The 19,338-nt window shown below is 41.1% G+C and overlaps 1 protein-coding gene and 1 long non-coding RNA gene across 2 annotated transcripts in view; one reads left to right on the top strand and one right to left on the bottom strand.

The window, feature by feature from the left end:
• Window positions 1–842: 842 nt before the first annotated feature.
• Window positions 843–18,526, top strand: LOC118685515 (uncharacterized). Its single transcript, XR_008508290.1, has 5 exons — window positions 843–1,195; window positions 11,717–11,783; window positions 13,735–13,875; window positions 17,748–17,805; window positions 17,910–18,526. It is a non-coding gene; the product is annotated as an uncharacterized LOC118685515 (long non-coding RNA).
• The window catches only part of ROS1 (ROS proto-oncogene 1, receptor tyrosine kinase), a 67,465-nt gene continuing 59,599 nt past the window's right edge, over window positions 11,473–19,338 (bottom strand). Inside the window, 1 exon segment of the mRNA XM_036381075.2 lies at window positions 11,473–11,763. Within this exon segment, the coding sequence (XP_036236968.1) occupies window positions 11,618–11,763 (146 nt within the window). The 3' untranslated portion in view covers window positions 11,473–11,617.

Here is a 19,338-nt window from a genome sequence, read left to right as displayed (position 1 = left end):
TACCCCAGAATTTACATTATTTGTTAAACCAAAAGCATTCCAAGGTGTTTATCAAGGAAGAAGGCACCAGCTTTTTGCAGCAGAAAAGTAATTAAAAGGACTGGTTTGACTGCAGAAACTTAAAGTTAGCAGGATCATTTTGTGAGCATTTTCCTGAGGGCTTTCTCAGGCTGTTTTTTAAGTTTGTTTTATTTTTAAAGATAAATCTGAGTCTATGACTGGTCGTGCTTCACCACAATTATTTCTTTTTCCTTTCTTTTTTTCTCCCCTCTTCTCTGCAATTCTTAATAAGGAGGGCTGAGTGACACAGCCCAAATACATTTGGAAATATTCATGTAAGCATAAATGAGTCATTTGCTACATTGGCATTTACAATTCATTTTGACTGTGAATATATTCAAGCACGAGAATTTATGCAATGAATCCATGTATATTGGTTTTGCCATTTGTTCTGTGAGTACATTTTTTACTGCTTTATCATGAAAACATCTAAACACAAAAGCCAAGACAGAGGCTTAAGGTGCTAAAAGTACAAACAACTTTTTTAAAACAGTCCTACTCTGGGTGTACTGCAGCCTGAAAGCACACATGCCCTGTTTTGGCTAATCCTTGCAGTTTTGCTCACTCTGTGTTATTCTGACTTCTGAAGGATCACCAACCTTTAAGGTTTGGGCATTAGTCTTTGCAGGACTGGGGCCACAGCTCCTAGTGCAGTAACAGTGCACGTGACCTCCATGCCATTTCTCAAGCCTGTTTCATTCCTCTTTGCATCATAGGTCACTACTCCTTTAGTCATGAATGCTTGTAGAAAATCTGGAATTAAAAAAGAAACCCTTCTTAGATGTTACGTAAATATTACCTGTCACATGCTTGTCATGCACCGAAGGGGATGTGAGTCCCCATCTCTGCAGCCTGGACAGCAGATCCTCCCGCTGTCCCCTTCTGAATGTCATGCACCCCACCATGCTCTCTAGCTGCCCACCTGACAAACAGACTAGCCCAGCTGGGACGGACAAACAGACACAAACAGCTTCAGACCCATTCGTGCAGAGTCCAGCGAAGAAGGCAGAGGGAAAGCATCTGCTGCAGAGCATGGCAGTGCTGGACACAGCAAGGGTACCTGCTGTTGCCCAATAGCAAGAATGTCCTCTTCACAAGGAGTTTCCAAAGTGAGCTCTGGATGTATTCACCACAGGTATTTATTTCCCTTTCTGAAATTAGCTGAAAATCAGCAAAGCATGAAGGAGTATACTGTTTTGATTATCTCTGAGGTTAAAAGTGATCTGTCAAGGGAAGGATGGAGGTGGGGATAGCGCATGGTATTTGTGGGAGCAGTCTCTACTTATTTAATGAGGTCTTTGCTTCAGTATGGCTGCAGTTGCAAGAGTGAAGCATGAAACTCTTAAATGCATATATGTGCCTCTCCACTTAGAGTCTAATGTTGGAGAGATTTAGGGTAGTGTTGCTTATTTCTTACCTACTTTTCCAGTGTGTTTGCCATAGGAACCCCCCAGCAGAGGAGGAGGAAGGGAGGGGACAGAGGGTGAAAGAGAGGCTGAATAATCCCATTTGCGTCCCCTAGACTGTGTGCTGCTGCCTCTGGGGAAATGTATCTGCCCTGTGTCCTCCTTGGGCCAGGAGCTGCCGACCCTTCTCACCTTCCCTTTGAAGTCATATTTAGGCTCACAAGACAAGTTCTAGCTAGGGCTTAAATGTTGGGCCCTTCTTGGAAGGGAGGAAAATGCTGCTGGTGGCTTTGGATGCAGCAGCGTTCTCTAACTGACAGTTGCTGTGCATCTTTTTCTGGGCAAGTGTTGTAATTAACGTGCCCTTTTGATTACAGAAGGATGAGCCAGCTCCTGTGGAGGATTGTAGTGTCTTGGCTGTCTTCCCGGGCCTGCCACCCAGAGGAGCAGTTGCAGCAGGGAAAGGAGAGAGTCCTATGGTTATTTTCAGGAGTGAGACATTGATTTTGTATGCTAGGCAATTTTGCATAGGGAAATGCAAGTAGCAAGATCATTTTAAGAAAAGGAAATAGGGGGAAAAGAAGACAAAAAAAGAAGAAAAAGAAAAAAAAAAAGAGAAAAAGAAAAAGAAAAAGGAAAAGGAAAAAGAAAAAGAAAAAGAAAAGGAAAAAGGAAAAAGAAAAGGAAAAGAAAAAGGAAAAAAAAAAAGATAAAAAAAAAGAAAAAAGAGAGAAAGAAAAGTTTTCCTTTAGCCACTTCCCAAGCTTTGGGACTACATCTTAGGGAACCATGCTGTAATTTAGTTGCCAGCATGGTAGCACTATTATCTAATCTGAAGGTAGTGACAAGCAACTCAGTCTGGGTTCTTCATGTCCATTTCTAGTCTTAAAGGAGGAGTTACTTTTGCAGTACACCTTCTACTGCCTCCTTAGCCAGGTATAACCCAGGAATAATGTGCATCAAAGCTGTAAGTGCAAATTACAGCAGAGAGGCCCTGGGGTGCTATGTCCCATCCTCCTGCCCCTGCCCTCTCTGCACCAGGTCCCCCAAGAGATAGGGAAGGTGCTGGAAGAGCCCATGCAGGAGTGCAGAAGTGCAGGGATGCAGAGAGTGCAAATGCAGATGTGCAGGGTGCAAGACTGTAGGAGAGTAAGAGTGCAGAGTGCAGGGATGCAGGGTGCAGGTGTGCAGGGGTGCAGGGTACAGGAGTGTAGGCATGCAGCTGTGCAGGGGTGCAGAGGTGCAGGAGCACTGGGCTGCAGGGCGCAGGTGTGCGCTCTCCTGGCCCCCAGTCTCATGCATGGGCACTTCATTTGTCAGCTGCAGCCCACAAAAACACAGGCTGGCCAAGGACAGTAGCATTTCTTTAGGTATGTGCCAGTTGCTTATTCATTCATGGTAAAGGCAGGGTAAATGCCTGGCAGGAGTGCTGCTCCATTAGGAGATGTAATAGCACATTAGATATTATTGAGGGTACTCCATATCCCTGTGGCATGACACATTTCCTTCTGCCCTACCTGGCCTGGGTACAGCTGCAAGATGCTCCTCCTCCCTCATCATACCCACCACAACTTCTCCACTTCTCCTCTCCTTGACTTCTATCCTCAGCCTGAACCCTGCATCTCATTTCCTCTCTGGTCTCCTGCCTCACCCAGGCTCTTCCCTCCTGCACTTAGTACACTGGCCCCACACCACAGCAGCAAGGAGCAAAGAAACAGTGTGAGGAGGGACACAAACTTTCCTGCCAATGTTGTTTGCATATACTCAGTATGTACATGATAAACAGAGTTGGACAAACATGGGCCTTTTCAGGAAGAGCCAATGCAATTGGTCTCAATCCTGCAGTGAACCTCTGTGGCAGGAACCAACCCTAACCCCTGACTCTGATCCAGTGGAACAACTCCTTTTTTCCAGAAGCTGGTTCCTAAAGAATTATGACAGCCCCGGTTGCACAGAGACACAAATGATTATTCTCTCTTGACAGACCTACACAGCTCCCTCCTTGTATTTAACTGCAGTCCAAGTGAGCTGGATCAGGAAAGAGACACTTGATAGCTGCTGTTTCCGTGGTTGAAATATTTGTGAAGTTAGCGCATAATCTGAAAGCAGAAGCTAATAAATTATAGGGTGCTAATTGGGGCCGGAGTGGAGCCGTCAATCATATTATCCTAAACACACAGAGACCCTCATAACCTAAAAAGGCAAGAAAGCCTCCAGGAACAGCTCCCAGTTGTCACTAGCCATGACCTCCACTTCAGTGAGTGCACAGAGAGTCAAGGCAGAGAGTTTATTCTGCTAAGAAAATGCAAATCCTGTATTTAAGACAGCACTTTTATTTGATTTTGTTTACACTCTTTGGGAGTGTATTTCCCAGAGAATGTTATTGTTTTCATTTGCCACTTAACTTGACACTTTTGCCATTAAAAAAAAAGTAGATCAGATAAGAATTTGCAATTTTTATATTTGTTTAGTCCTTTGAGTAACAGTCATAAGACAATTCACAGTCCAACCTCCTTGCACACAGACTTGTTTTTTAAAAGCCATCCTATAACTCGTATATCTTTTATTGCTACCCATGCCCCAGTGACATATATTTAAGTCCTGCACTTAGGACCTGCAGGACTCTGTGATCTGAGCCAAAATACAGCTGTGCAGACATGGTAACTATAGGGTGTTTGCAGCTATAGTCACTTTTTCACTACTTTTTCTTATCTTGCTTCCATCAAGATTGAGTATTTTACTCACAATATAAAACTGAATTAAATAATTCTAAAGAGATTTTTAGTAACACTTTTCCCCAGAAATTTATTTCTGTTTGTAGATAGGTAGGCATCCCAGAAAGCATTCCCTGAAGAAAAGATGTGAATGGATCAGATCACCTTGAGGGCCATCACACAGCACATGCAGGAAAATCAGGGGATCAGGCTCAGGCTTACAAAAGGCAGGTCTTGCTTGACTAACCTGATCTCTTTCTATGGCAAGATGCCCCACTCAGTGGATGAGGAAAAGACTGGATATTGTTTATCTGGGCTTCAGCAAAGCCTGATTCCCACAGCATTATCCTGTTTCCCACAGCATTATCCTGAAGAATCTGGCTGCTCATGGCTTGGCTGGGGTTTTACCCAGCTCACTGGGTGAAAAGCTGGCTGGATGGCCAGGCCCATAGAGCAGCATCAGTGGGGTTACATCCAGTGGGCAACAGACACAAGTGGTGTCCTCCAGGGCTCAGTACTGGGTCCAGTCCTGTTTAATATTTTTATCAGTGATATGAACGAGGGAACTGAGTGTTGCCTCAGTCACTTTGCAGGTAATACCAAACTGGGCAGGAGTGTTGATCTGTTGGAGGGCAAGAAGGCTCTGTGGAGGGATCTGGACAGGCTGGATCCATGGGCCAAGGCCAGTGGGATGAGGCTTACTTCAACAAGGCCAAGCAGCATGCCCTGCCCTTGGGTCACAACAACCCCAGGCAGCGTTACAGTTTGGGAGAAGAGTGGCTGGAAAACTGCCCAGAGGAAAAGGACCTGGGAGTGCTAGTTGGCATCCAACTGAGCATGATCCAGCTGTGCCCAGGTGGCCAAGAAGGCCAATGGCATCCTGACTTGTGTCAGAAACTGTGTGGCCAGCAGCACCAGGGAAGAGATTGTCCCTCTGTACCCAGCACTGGTGAGGCCACACCTGGAATCCTACCTCCAGTTCTGGGCCCCTCACCACAAGAAGGACATTGAAGTGCTGGAGTGTGACTAGAGAAGGGCAACAGAGCTGGTGAAGGGTCTGGAGCACAAGTCTTATAAGAAGCAGCTGAGGGAGCTGGGATTGCTTAGACTGGAGAAAAGGAGACTCAGAGGAGACTTTATCACTCTCTACAACTGCCTGAAAGGAAGCTGTAGTGAAGTGCCAGGAAACAAGTGGCAGGACAAGGGGACATATCTTCAAACTGTGCAAGGTTCAGGTTGGATATTAGGAAGAATTTCTTCATGGAAAGGGTTGTCAAGCACTGGAATGGATTGCTGAGATAGCAGAGTCACTGTCCCTGGAAGTGTCCAAGAAATGACTGGACATGGTACTTAGTGCTATGGTTTAGTTGACAAAGTGGTAGTTGGTCAAAAGTTGGACTTCATTGTAGGGGGATAGAATATAAGTAAATAAAGGTAGTATAGAAAGTAATCTTACCCCCTAAAGCATTACAGGTGGGTTAATTATTAAAGATTAGGAACCGGCTTGATTTTAACAGACCACACCTGTAGCCAATCAGAAGAGTGTTATAAAAGAGTGGATTGGTTGGTTGAGGGAAACTGGAGTCAGTTGGCTGCTGTGAGAAGAAGGGAGAGTCAGTGCCTAGAGGAGCTGCCTACAAGAAACATCAAGGAGGTATGAAACTCTAGCAATGTGAAATCCTTTCACTAACAATAGAACTCTTGTGCTATAATGACAACACTTCATGATCTTGGAGATAATTTCCAACCTTGATTCTGTGAATCTGTGAAGGGCATCAGAGCTGGTGAAGGGTCTTGAGCACAAATTTTATGTGAAGCAGCTGAGGGAACTGGGGTTACTTAGCCTGGAGAAAAGGAGGTTCAGAGTAATCTTATCACTCCCTATGACTACCTGAAAGGAGGCTGTAAGAAGGTGGAGGTCTGTTTCTTCTCCTAAGTAACAAGCGACAGAATGCGAGGAAATAGCCTCAAATTCACCAGGGGGGTTTAGGTGGGGTTTTATGGGACATTTCTTCTCCAAAAAGGCTGTCAAGAATTGGAACAGTCTGCCCAGGGAACTGATGGACTCACCATCCCTGGAAGTACTTAAAAGACTTGTAGATGTGGTGCTTAGGGACATGGTGCATTTGGAAGCGCTGGGCTGATGGTTGAAATTAATGATCTTAGAAGTCTTTTCCAACCTAGATGATTCTATTCCATTCCAGAAAGAAAATCCAGCTATGTCAACAGAATTACAAAAGGAATTAAAATCCACACAGGGAGTGGTTGTTTTACATCTCTGTTCTTACAGTGAAAGATAGAAGGCAGTGATGAACATCCTCCAAACTGAGGATGTCATACAAAGACGTTAACACATCATAAAAAAGGTTATTTATACAGCAGTATCAGTTATGTCACTAGCAATCGGAACAATATTTTTGGCATCTTCCTTGCTTTGATACCCTGTGTTTCTGGCTATTTTTTAGAGTTAAAACATAATCAGTTAGAGTTGCTAAATGTCATTATAAATAGAGCCATAATTGTTTGAAAAATCCAGCTGATTTGCAAGCTTCTGCAACTAGAAGTGTGTGTGTAACAGATTTTCAAGAATTAATTAAATGAAACTGAGTTAGAATTTTTTAACCATTAGCAGACCTGCCAGCCTATCTTACAGACATTATTTTCTGCAACATCCTTTTTCAGGTCTAGCTGAATAATATCAACTTTCTGTAGAAAGAGGTAAATTTGAATCTAAAGCTTGCCTTCACCACTAAAATGCATAGTCCTAAACCCAAATTAAAGAGGATCAATTTCACCTGGTTATGCTCAGTAAAGCCACACTTAAGGACTCAAATCATCACAGACACCACGCCACAGATGGCAAAGAAAATTTTTAAAAAAGAGGAAATTACCTGGAGACATCAGCCAATTCAAATAGATGGTAAAACTTTCTTTGCTGAAAACCATCATGGAAAGCAAGGGTGCAGTGACTCTGCTGTCAGGATATTTGTGCCCTTCTATACAAGTGTAAGAGAAGCAAATTTTGAGGGACATTGTGATCCAGAGAGCATTACTAGGCTCTGTTCTCTAGGGTACCAGGAAAGCTGAGGAACAACAACTTTAATCTCAGTGCTGGACCCTGGCTTGATGTTCTCAGGCAAGTTAGGCTGAGGTGAACTTAGACCTTGATTTTCTTGCTCTCAGCACTTAGGAGTTTCTGCAGGTAACAAAGACTAACAGAAAAAAACTTGTGTTAGCAGTATAGCTACACAACCTTCTGCTTTCTGGTGCTCATTCTTAAGTTTCCCAAATCATGTGATGATGCCATTGAATGAATGACAGTAAAGTCTCCTGGAGAAGATGAGACCTGAATGTTAAATATAAAAAAGGCAAAGAAATCGTCTTGATACCCCAAGTTTTTCTGTCTAATGTGATAAAACCAAGGATGTCTTTTGCCTTTCATATCTCAACAAATCATCCTTTCAAGCTGTATAAATTTTCCCTTCAGATCTCTTGACAGCCACATTCCCATAGCTTATGTCACTGGGCACTCCCTCTGTGGCACATGGGAATCAGAGAATGATCCTGCTAGAGCCTGGCATATCTCTCAGCTACATGGACATTTCCATAATTTTATCTTTGATCTAATAAGAACTCAATATTCTTGTCATAAAAAATTGGTTTTCCTTCATAGTATCCTGATCATGGATCCCAAATAGAAAGCATGAGATACACAGGTTTTGGATAGCCCTGGTCATCAGTCTGTGCTAGCTCAAAAGCTCTTGCAATCAACCCTGTCTGAAAGAGAGAAATGCACGGATGGCTGAGTGCTACCACCTGCTGTAGACCTGAAAAGAGATGACTTAAAATTCAGAAGACTGAAAATTCTGCCTTAGTAAATCAGTAACATCTGCCATGGCCCTTCACACTTACAAAAGAATTTGCAAACATTAATTAATCACCACAGCATTTGTATTGGGTTGTAGGAAATTCTAATTACAGCCAGAAGTAGAATATTTTTCACCTATTCATATGCATGTCAGAGACAAACCAGCTACAGACACGTGATATATCTATCCATGTCTATCCAAGCACAGCTCAGAGCTCAGCCATGGCCATTTGGGAGCCCAGCACTCGTGGGCTGTGTGTGTGGCATCATTTGGGCAGTGTGCTCAGCTTTGCTGCTCAGTGTTTGTGCTGGCATCAAGGAACACCAAAGAGCCTGAGACAGGAACTGGCTGTGGCCCAGAGACTCACCTGGGGCATCTCCTGGTGAGATCAGGAGATCACCCCAACTCAGTGCCTGAGAGCACATCTCTTTTGCCCAGCAGCTTAGAGACTGTACTGGCTTGGAGTTTATTCACAGCAGGTCATCTTGTGTTATATATTAGATTTGCAGCCAAAACAATACTGATAACACAGTAATATTTTAGAAACTGCTGAGAAGTGCCTGAATCAAAGCCTTCTCTGCTTCTCACTCTGTGCCCCCTCCCCAGTGAATAGACTGAGGGTGCTCAAGATATTGGGAGGGGACACAACCAGGCAGATGACTCAAATTAACCAAAGAGATATTGCATGCCATGAAATGTCATGCTCAGCAATAAAATGGAGGAGACTTAAAGAGATTAGTCCTCTTCTTTTTTTTTTTTTTTTTTTTTTTAGGAACTGGCTGGGCATAGGTCTACCTGTCTCAGGACAAATTTAAGCTAAATACTTGGAGACAGATTTTATACTGCTGTACATCAGCTTAGCTTAACATATCTAACTTGATTTACAGCATGGTCCACAGCATGACCTTATACTACTCTTATCTCACATATAATCTTTCTGATAAACATTTATTTTCTTTAAATGGTGTTATCACCTTTAAATCCATCTATATTTATTTAAAATCTGTAGCCATGGAAGTCAAGACATTTGAACTCAAGGGTTCCTTGACTCTTTCCCTTGATCTGTGATAGGTGGAGGTAAAAATAGAGGCAAACACAGGCCATGTAGTACCCATTTCCCTGCCCAAGAAAGAATGTGTTTAAGAGGTCTTTCATTCTCATTCCTACTCTGTCAAAAAGCAGCATGAAAACTGCAATCAGACCTGTCTGCTGGAAGGCAAGAGGTGACCTCCTGATAGTGACTAAGTGTTGCTGAGAAAGATATGAATAATCAAGAAGAGTTTGAATGAAGAGAGGAAGCAACACTTCAATAAGACAGAGAAGATGAAATCATAAAGATGTGTAAGGAGAAGGGTGATACAGACGTATGAGGGATTAAGAAACTCTCTTCAAGTAGAATCATGGGTGGAAGCAAGTGAGGCTAAGTTTGCCAGCATCAAATTCAGCTTTACCATAACTCAATGGAATAGTTGCATTTGCATACTTACTTCTCTAAGGCAGGAAAATGAAGGGGGGGACAATGGAGTTTTGGCCAGTGTAAGGGTAGGGCCATGCTCAGAGCTCACACTGTATCACTGAGCATGACTCAGATGACTGCAATAACTGGGAAGGGTAGGTATTGTGTCTTCCACTGAATTCAACAAGTTATAGATCAGGATCCTCAAATTTGGATCAAGTTAATTTTTTATCCTGTCCAATACGTTTTTCATATTATCAGGTACAAAAGGCATAGATCACTGGTCAATATCCTAAGGTTTCATTTATTGGCAGTGTGTTAAACGTGACACATTTTTTTCTCATCATACTGTGCTAATTTTTGCATTAAAACTAGGCTGGTCTTACAACACTTACAAAATGTGAACACAAGAATTACCTTCCCCTTTTTCCTTCTGTACTATTTTGTGTATTTGTGATTGATTCAAGACTTGGAGGGCATTACTCCTGGCTTCTCTCTGTCCCTGATGCTCATCTTTCCCACTAACCCAGTTTACACGCATTGGTTAGGCTCTTCCATGATTCTTTTTTAATGCAGACCTACACAAAACTGAATTGACTTGGGATATCACATCACAGGTTCTCATGAGGCCTGTGAAGGGTATTGTCTTGACAAAATTTTGGGAGGATTGAAGGTTTCTCCTGCTAAAGAAAAAGCTATTGTACAGAGTCCTGCTGTTCAAAACCTTTGTCTGAGGCTTGCTGACTGAGCAGTCTTCTTGACTTAAGTCAAACTATACACACAGAGCACGTTCAGGTGTGGTGGCTACAGCAAAGGGATCCTCCTGGTTTCTGGCCACCACATGCCATAGGTTAGCAAACGTTAGTAATTTTTAAATTACTGAAATGGAAGGAATCACTGTACAACCAATCAAGCAGCACTCAAAGAGGAAGGAAACATAATACAGTATTTATTTGTTTATCCATTGCTCACGGTCTGGTGAGCATAGTGAAGTGCTGCAATTGTATTTATTAGCAAATCTGTCTTTTACACTGATTTGTAGATGAAGAAAAATATTTATATAATGCTTGAAAGAGCTTTTTCAGGGACTTTGAAGAATCCTAAATCAAAATTAGGAATTTCTATTTCATTTTAGTAAAATGTTGAGACTCCAAATTTTTTTTCATCTGTGTTGAATCTCCATTTAAGAAACTTTTGAAGTTTGATTGCAGTGAAGTTGCTTCTCACAAATGTATACATTCTGACATCCGATAGAACCTTTACTACTCTCCAGTGTGCCCCATTATAAAATATTTGCATAAAATTACAGCATGTTTCTAGCTTCCTGAAAGATGTCAGTGAATAGCTCTGTATAATTTGCAATCTACTGTTCATGATGAAAGGTTAGAAAAAAGCTTATTGCTGTCTTTCATTGAATAATTATTTGTATAAAAATTTTTAATATACTTTGAGTTGATCTCCAAGCACACCAAAACGAAAGGAGAAGAAATGTAAGAAAACAGGACTGTCCAGACTGTCAGATCAATTGCTGTGCAACTTAAAATGCAAGATGATTGCAAACATTTGTTTAAATAATTAGGGAAACAGACCACCTGCAGCAGTGGACAACCTCGTCACCTTTCTTCAGCTGCTTTCCGATTTGGAGTTCGGTATTTATGGGGTTTTTTTCAGTTTGTAAAATCCTGTTTGTGCACAATGAAACTAGACTTCAACTGTTTGGTTTTCTTCACAAAAAAAGCTGGTCTGTTTTTTGAAGCAACATACCAGTATTCCCTTTTTGGAAGGGCTGCTGTGTGCCTGAGGCACATGTGAGTGCATAAACTTAATACCACAGTAAAATCCCTTACTGTGTGATACAAGTTTTTTTGCTTTAAACTATCTCCTGTGAAGCACCCAAATCATAACATGTAGAAAATCTAAGGCTATGTAATTGGTGTCTTATCCTGATCACAACATTCAGTACCTCATTATGTTTTCTGGTAGTTTTATCAAAGAATTGATTTTTTTTTTCCAGACACCTATATAAGTATTTTATGCAGAATATTTTCCTTGGATTATGTCTTCTTTGAGGAGTTTTTTCTCTTTCACTCTCTTAAACAGTGGTAACCAGACTTAACTAATCTCAGCAGAATTGATGCTTTCTTCATCTGGGTTGCCTTCTTTGACTAGTACCAAATAATTTAAGCCCTCTTGATTCCTTGTTTCCATTAGTGTGGCTGAAAGAATGCTGTCTGAATCTGCACATGGGATATCATTATCTGCATTAAAAGAAAAAAAGGTAAGAGAAAATAAAATAAAATGGAAAAATATTTTAAAAACTTAATTTAAAAAAGAGAAAATACAACACTTAGTAATACACATGCAGTATTAGAAAGCGAACAAAATCAGCTGCTGGAGAAAGTTGGTCTAGTGACCTCATAAGCATGATGATTCAAATTTATTTTCTGCTATTGTCTGTGTGGACCAGAACTTTAGGTAAATCATTTGGGAAAGGTTACTTATCAGTGTTCATACCTCCAGAGGCAGCAATACTGTCATGAATGCATGACTTGCTTCTTTTCCTTGTAAAGAAGCATAAAGCAAAAATTATTTTAATCTGAACCTTTGCAGTAACCCTGTTAATAATACTGCTAAAGAGTCCTGTAGCATTGGCAGTTTTCTACCTACAAAATCATTATATACTGTCTCTCTAGAGGACTAGTCTAGACTTCTGTCTCTGTAGTATTCTGCTCTTCCAGAAGCTTAAACTTGGCAATCCACTGTGTTTTTCACATTTTAAAAAACTTTCCATTTTTTCTTAATTTGATGCAGTTTATCTATACATAGTTGCTTGAGATTTATTGCAGGAGATATAAATTTTTAAAAATATAAAAATTGTTAACCAAGCACTCAAGTTATAATTGCTACTATTTTTTGCATTTATTTTTGTAACATGTACCTTCTTTTATTACGCTCCCTCCTTGTTTTACTTCATAACTGAAAAATTAAGCATATGACATTCAGGGTTATCTGTTCAAAGGAATCACAAGCATTGTGCTATTCCACCAGGCAACACACAATTTATTATGTCACTATAATCACACATCTCCCCAAGCTATGAAGTCAGAAATTTATTCCACATGCTAGAGTCCATTAGCATAGGAAATATTATCAGGAAAAGCCTGAAAGAGAATTTTGATTTTAGAAACCTGTTAGCAAGATGGGGTTTGGGACACAGAGCAAACTGTGGTCACATACCACAGTGACTGACAGCAATGAGAAATCATTTGATACTTTGTCAGTTCAGGGCTATTATGGCCATATTTAGTATTTCAGTTCCAACTAAGCCTTTACCAACCAGTTCAGCTCTTCTCTGTAGCTGTTTTTTTTTTTTATTTTTTGTTTAACTTAATGGCAATCTTCAGGGACAATTTGCTTTGGAAAAGGCACAGAGGCAAATGCTGAGGGCACGTTTGCAGCAAACTCTTAAGAGGGAAACCTTAAAATAAGGACCCAAGTAAAACTGGGTATTTACAGACCAGACATATGCCGGCTGACCTGCCTAAGTATAGAACACTAGAGGAGCATTCAGATTTGTTTCCTGTATAAGTATCTGGAACTGATGAGGTGATGTTTACACAAATGTGAGTATGAGGTCACTGAGATATTTTTACCAGATATATAGATACATTACTAATTCTTTCCCCAACAGGTCTGAAGAACTAGAGAATATATAAAATTTTATAATCCTCTTTCAGCGTATGCGCCACTGTGTTTCTCATTAAGAAAAAGAGAGCTAAAAAATCAAACACCTTGCCTTGGTTTTACATTTTGAGCTGCGGGAATGCAATAAGGAAGAAATACTGTTTTTGCAAAATATTCTTATCACATCCAATGATGGAGGAAGAATATAATATTGATGACCTTTCTCCTATGACATGACATGTGTAAGATACATTGCCACTTTGACTGTCACATTTTTGACTGTAAGTGCTCTTTCCTTCACTGTTGAGTCATCTCTCAGTGCAGTGTTCAGCACTGATGAAAATTCAGAACCATTCTGCTCTACAAGGCAAAGCTACACAAAGATCTCAAGTTATATAGTACAACGCTCGACTGTTATGTAAGTCAGCAAAGCAAGCAAATTGTTTTTGCTCATTTAGCTGGAGCAGAAGAATGGACAGAGACACAAAATACTAAAAATGAGCGATTGAAGAAAAAATTCATTATATATTGTAAAATTTCCCCAGAAATGTGCAGACTAGAAGCCCTACCAGCACCCTGGGAAGCTGTAAGTCAAGTCAGAGAATTCTGAATAATCTTTGGAAGGCCCTCCCAAAAACTGTTAAGAAATTGAAGGAGGATAGAGAGAAACCGGAGTGGAGAGGCAGGTTGGTATATTTATAAGATATCACTATTTTCTTTTCAGTTTTAACATCGCTAAAATTAGTTGATTGATGTACAGTCATGCTGGGTTATACGTGAGTAAATGCAGGATAAACCATGTGATGTGATCCCCTCAGATTTCACAAGCAAAGCTGGACTGAGTCAACAAAACACCCCAAGAGGAGACGTCCAAGGAGCACCTTCATAAAATCTGCAGTCATGCTGGGGAGTCAGCTCTACAGGCTTGAATTCTGAGGGGTTGTCCACACTGCAAACTGCTGCATAGTGTAGAGTTACCTAGGTTTGCTTTAAACAACCTATCTCAGGGCATGAGGCAGGCTTGCCCTGTCAGTCCAGAGCTTTGTACAGGCTGAGGAGTACCCCACTGAGAAGCAGGATCCCGCTGAGCTCTGTGCTGTCCCAGGCTGCTTCCTACAGCTAAAATGGCAAGTTCAAAGCTCAGCATTGCACAGACACGTCTCAGGTCCTAAATGCATGTGGCTTTGACCTTGCTGGACATTTTTCCTAGTAGAGCTGTGCTTAAAGCTTAAAGGCTGTGCTTAGAACTTGCACATAAAGCACATCTGAGCCAAACTGCAGGTAAATGAATTACAACCCCTCTCTCCGGGGATCGGCAGAAGTTTACTCCAGAGAGCCCCCACATTAACTGACACACGAAACAATGATCTCCTGACTCATACTATAGAGGAGTAGAGTTTGCTTGCTTAGCCTCCTCTGAGAAGACCAGCCCTGAGCTGATAAAATCTGTGCTTTTCCCTTCCCCATCCCAGCACCCCAGTCAGCTGCTTCCTGTCACAGGGCAGCCGCAGAGCCGAGCCAGGCCATGGGTCCTGCCTCACGGTCACAGAGTGCCTGTCCTTGCCTGCTTGGTAAACTCTGGGGGCTCACAACATGTTTTGAAGTCCTGCCTAGAAGGGTGCAAATTTTTGTGGTGTCTTGATAAGCAGATGAGGGGGTTTTGGTGTTTAAATTCAAGAAGGTGACAAAATTTAAGAAGAGAAAGAATGTCAGTAGAAAAACTGATTGGTTGAGACTGAATAAACTGATCTACAGATGCTGATCTTATATTACAGCTATTTCAGGGCCAGACCCTCAGCTAGCATAAATTAATGAAGTTCCATTGAAACCTGTGGGGTGCCACCAATTTACACCAGCTAAGTAGCCAGCCTGAGACGTTACTAATTCCGGGTGACATAATCCCATATGATGCTTAGCACCTTCAGTATGGTAAGGTATTTAGAAGTCCAGCCACATTTCCTGTTTCTCAGTAATACCCTCCTCTTTTTCTGTCCTTTGTCACTGCTGCACAATGTATGTGGCAGTAAACAAGAGACTGGCTGACTTACTGGCATGGATGAAAGATATACCCCCCAGCAAACACATTTGAGAGAAACACCTGATGACATATCTTTGTTAAGGGTGAAAACGGTGGCTATTGAACCTTGACTTCTTTACTCCAGCCACCTTGGTTAGCTCAAGGAGACAGCTACTGTGTAGAGAGTATTTTCCTGATACCTGATGGCCACCTGGAGCAGGAGGAGCTGTGTTTCAGTTTCTGCACATAGCCAGTAAGAATATAAATAGAACAAATATATATCCGTTTTAATACTCCACTCTGTATTATGTATCAGTGGAGATATATCGGTGTTTCCTGCCTAATGAAGCATATGATCTTGCATGGTTTGAGGGTGACTCACTGAGCTTTGCTATTCTGTCAGACACTAAAGGTGCTAAAAGTGAGAATTTTGTTCACCCTACATTTCCCCTGCACTAATCTGCTTGAAGCATTGTGTCTCTTTTTATTTTAATGTATTTTTTAGAGAACTGTGTACTTAAATCTTTGTGTCCTAGTAATTACATACATAAACCTGCTTCTTACCTAGTTTATTAAAATTTATAATAGAAATGCACAAAAAATACCCCACTTCTACATTTTCTGCAATGCAATAAAACTTTCTCCATGTTACAAATCAAGATTCATTTTACCAAGTTTTAACCACCCAGGTCTTTCATGCCCAGTTTAAGCTCCTTGCCTAGGCTGTCTTTACAGTCAACAGGGAAAGAAGGAATGAATCACTTTGTGGAGATGCTTAATCCACATCCTTGCCTTTACACATTAACATCCCCTAAATATGTCTAGGAGTCTCTGGTGACAGCCTAGACACCCAGTGTAAAGGCAGTTTTTATGTTTTAGTTGCCTATATCTATCCACATCTGTCTACACATCTATCTTACAGTCTCACACCATCTGGTTTTTTCCTTCAGTCTACAGCAAAGTATTGGTGTGATTTCACTTGCAGCATCATATGGCTCATGTGCACTCTCTGGAATCAAACACCATTTGTCTGGAGTACAAATAAGAAACTATTACACCACCAAGTTCCCCTTTTCTTGCAGTGCTGTAACCACTCACTCTTTTTTGGAAACAGGCTTTTCTCTGACCTCTGCAGGCTTTGGGTCAGCCGCTCACTAAGCTAAGAGGGGAAGAGGATTACTGAATTTCAGAAAAACACAAAGGAGACTAGATACAAGGTTCTAAAAATGTTCCTTATCAACACATCTGCTTTAGAGAAGCTTCCATTTGCCCAAGTGATTATTTTACGTTCAGAGAGGTGTGGAGTAGTTTTTAAAAGGCAGTTGGGTTTAGGAAAATAAACTGATAACTCTTACATAAGGAACAGAAAACAGGTACTCAGCCAGTACAGAGAGCAAACATATAATTAATTATGAAATTGCTGATTCTAGCTTTAATATCAAGTCCTCTCAGTGCAAAATTTTGCACTGAGATTTAAAAAAATTCAGATGACAGTTTTAGCAAGTACTTGAACTGCTGAAGAAATAAATACACTGCCTTTGGAAAGAAAAATGAAAAAAAGAAACATTACTAAATTCTAACTCTTGTATCTTGCCACATTTTTCAAGCAATATCTCCAGTTTAGAATTTAAAAATCATGGTTTTGAGGCCAAATAAGTTTCCTTTCAGTCTTTAGTCTTTTATCCTGGATTTTCTCCAAATGCCTGGCATCTCCTCTTGCCAGAGGAGCCTCTTTTTCTAAGCAATTAGACATCTTTTCCATAAAGGTCCAAAAGCCATAGTAAGGAGTAGCCCTGATAAGAATAGTCCTTCTAGGTCATAAAGGCAAGAAGTCTCTCCAGCTGCTTAATGCCCAGTTGTCTGATGTCAGAAAAGGCGTTTGCCAAATCAAACAGGTGTTTCCATCTGTAAAGGGGCACTCACAGGACCTGAAAAGCTATAGTGCTGTCTTATATGTGCAAATGTAAAAACTGATGTCTGAAAATAGATGGTCCAGTTATTTTTACAGCAATGCAGGGCTGTCCTTCTAGCATGCTGCGCTTCTTGGAACTGGGGGAAGAACAGACTATCTTTCAGCAATGAATGGGAACTCTGGTGACAGGGCCTGTGCTCAGGAAATTCCCACTGAATTCAAAAGCCACTGGTGTCTCAGTCCTCTGGCTGGATAGTGCTGCCCTCACTCAAATAAATATTGTTACTGCTACTTTAAGCCCAAAATCAATGTCTTGGGGAAGCCTGTCAGAGCAAGAAGGAAAAGCTCTAAACTGGTAGACCCTGGTCCTGAGTTTACCTGCCTCCCTTCCAATGCAGCAGCACCAGGAGGTGCTGGTATTGCTCAGGCGTGTTTATGGACACTTGATGCCTGCTTTAGAAGGGTAAATCTTGCAATAACACAGCATGTGCCCCTTTTGCCATGCCCATGCTCTCCGTTCTAGCATGCTGTCCACTAGCAGCCTGTCTGCATTGGTTTACCCACACTTGCCATCTCTATGTCACACTGCACTGGCATTAAGGTTATTGAGAAAATCTAATGTTTTTCAGCTCTCCCACCTATGAAAATCACCGACAGCCTGCATGGACCTGCTAGAAGTGTGGCCGGGTAAGACTCAACAGAATTTGGAAGATGTAAGGCTAAGTATCTTAGCTATTTTGAGGCATGTAATTTCACTTTGCTTGACATTTGTCTCTTTCTTTTGAAACTAGGTCACCTGGTGAGGGCAAGCATTTCTTGGCTGGACGCTCGTGGCTGGGGTTTCATAACACACAAAGGCCAGTGACTGTGTAACATTTTTGGAAAATATTGTCGAGGACAATCCATCATGGAACAGATTTTGGATTATTTGTTTTGGCTGTCATCTTTCTACTACTACTAGGAACACAAGGAATACTTCACTTAGTCCCAGCTAGAAATGAATACAAATTTTAAAAATCACTAACTTATTATACAATGTGTTACAAATTACAGTCTGAGACATATTCCATGCCCCAAACTGTTTTTGACAGGGTCATAGTGGAGCACACATTTTAGTCTGGAAACTCAAGTAGAACCTGAATGGCCTTTTCTTGCTTAAATCAATCTCACTTCTGGAGCCCACGTCTTACTGAATTCTGCTGCATGAGATTTACATGGCAGGCAGAAAAACTGTCAAATTAATTCAAGGCTGGAGAGCTATAGAAAATTGACATGCATGTGTCCTTGATCAGAAAATCCAGCAACAATAAGACATCACAAGGACTCTAGAGCTTCAATCAAGTAAACAGCATGACATTTTAATGGGCTTATTAAGACTGTGCTTGGGGAAAGAGGGAGATAGCCTACAGGTCAATTATAGATATACAGGAAAATTACTATGGCATTATACATGTAAAGAGCTAGTCAAGTGTTTTGTCTTTTAAAATCCATTTAAATGGAAGGGTGATATGCAGATGAATAAAATTCAAGCTACCCTATTTCCTAAAGGGTATTTCCTATATGAGAATCACCAAATGAACCTGAGGAGAAGTTAAGAAGGACTTTTGAGAACTGAAGCATGAAAACATTGAATAGAAGCATGAAAACAGTTGCTTTGTCTTCTTCTCCCAATGCAGATCCAGCAATAGGTCTAAGGCACCACCAGCTGGGCAGAACCTATGGAAAGGGAAGAATGAGAGGAAGCCAGAAGAGGGAACATGACAGCTGGTGGGGAAAGGTCCAAGGCTCAGGAAGATTGTGCCAAGTAGAAGTTCTGACAGCCAAAGCTCTGCCTACACTCAATTGCCCTGATTACCACAGTGGGCCAGATTTTACCAACTAAGTTATTATAAACAGGTTTAATGGAGTCTGATTTTAAAAGTGACTCCTCTCAACAGATTCTCTGACTAAAATTACATTATGGAGTACAGAGCTATTATTAAGACCACCCTTAAAGTCCATTATACTACCATATTTTCTGCACTAAACTGATTTTCTTCAAGTTTTTATCCTTCAAACTGACACTTTATGGAAGCCTCGATCCATGTTTTCCTTTGTATCTTGGTAATTTCTAAGAATGCAACTTTTGTTCCTGGCAAATAAGCAAAACAATGGGGTTTTTCTGTGACCTTTTGTGTGACAGAACCTGAAATATTGGCAAAATAAGGTTTCTTGCATTAA

This window comes from Molothrus ater, chromosome 3 (assembly GCF_012460135.2).
Source record: "Molothrus ater isolate BHLD 08-10-18 breed brown headed cowbird chromosome 3, BPBGC_Mater_1.1, whole genome shotgun sequence".
Taxonomy (NCBI): Eukaryota; Metazoa; Chordata; class Aves; order Passeriformes; family Icteridae; genus Molothrus; species Molothrus ater.
This window is presented reverse-complemented; position numbering and strand designations above follow the sequence as displayed.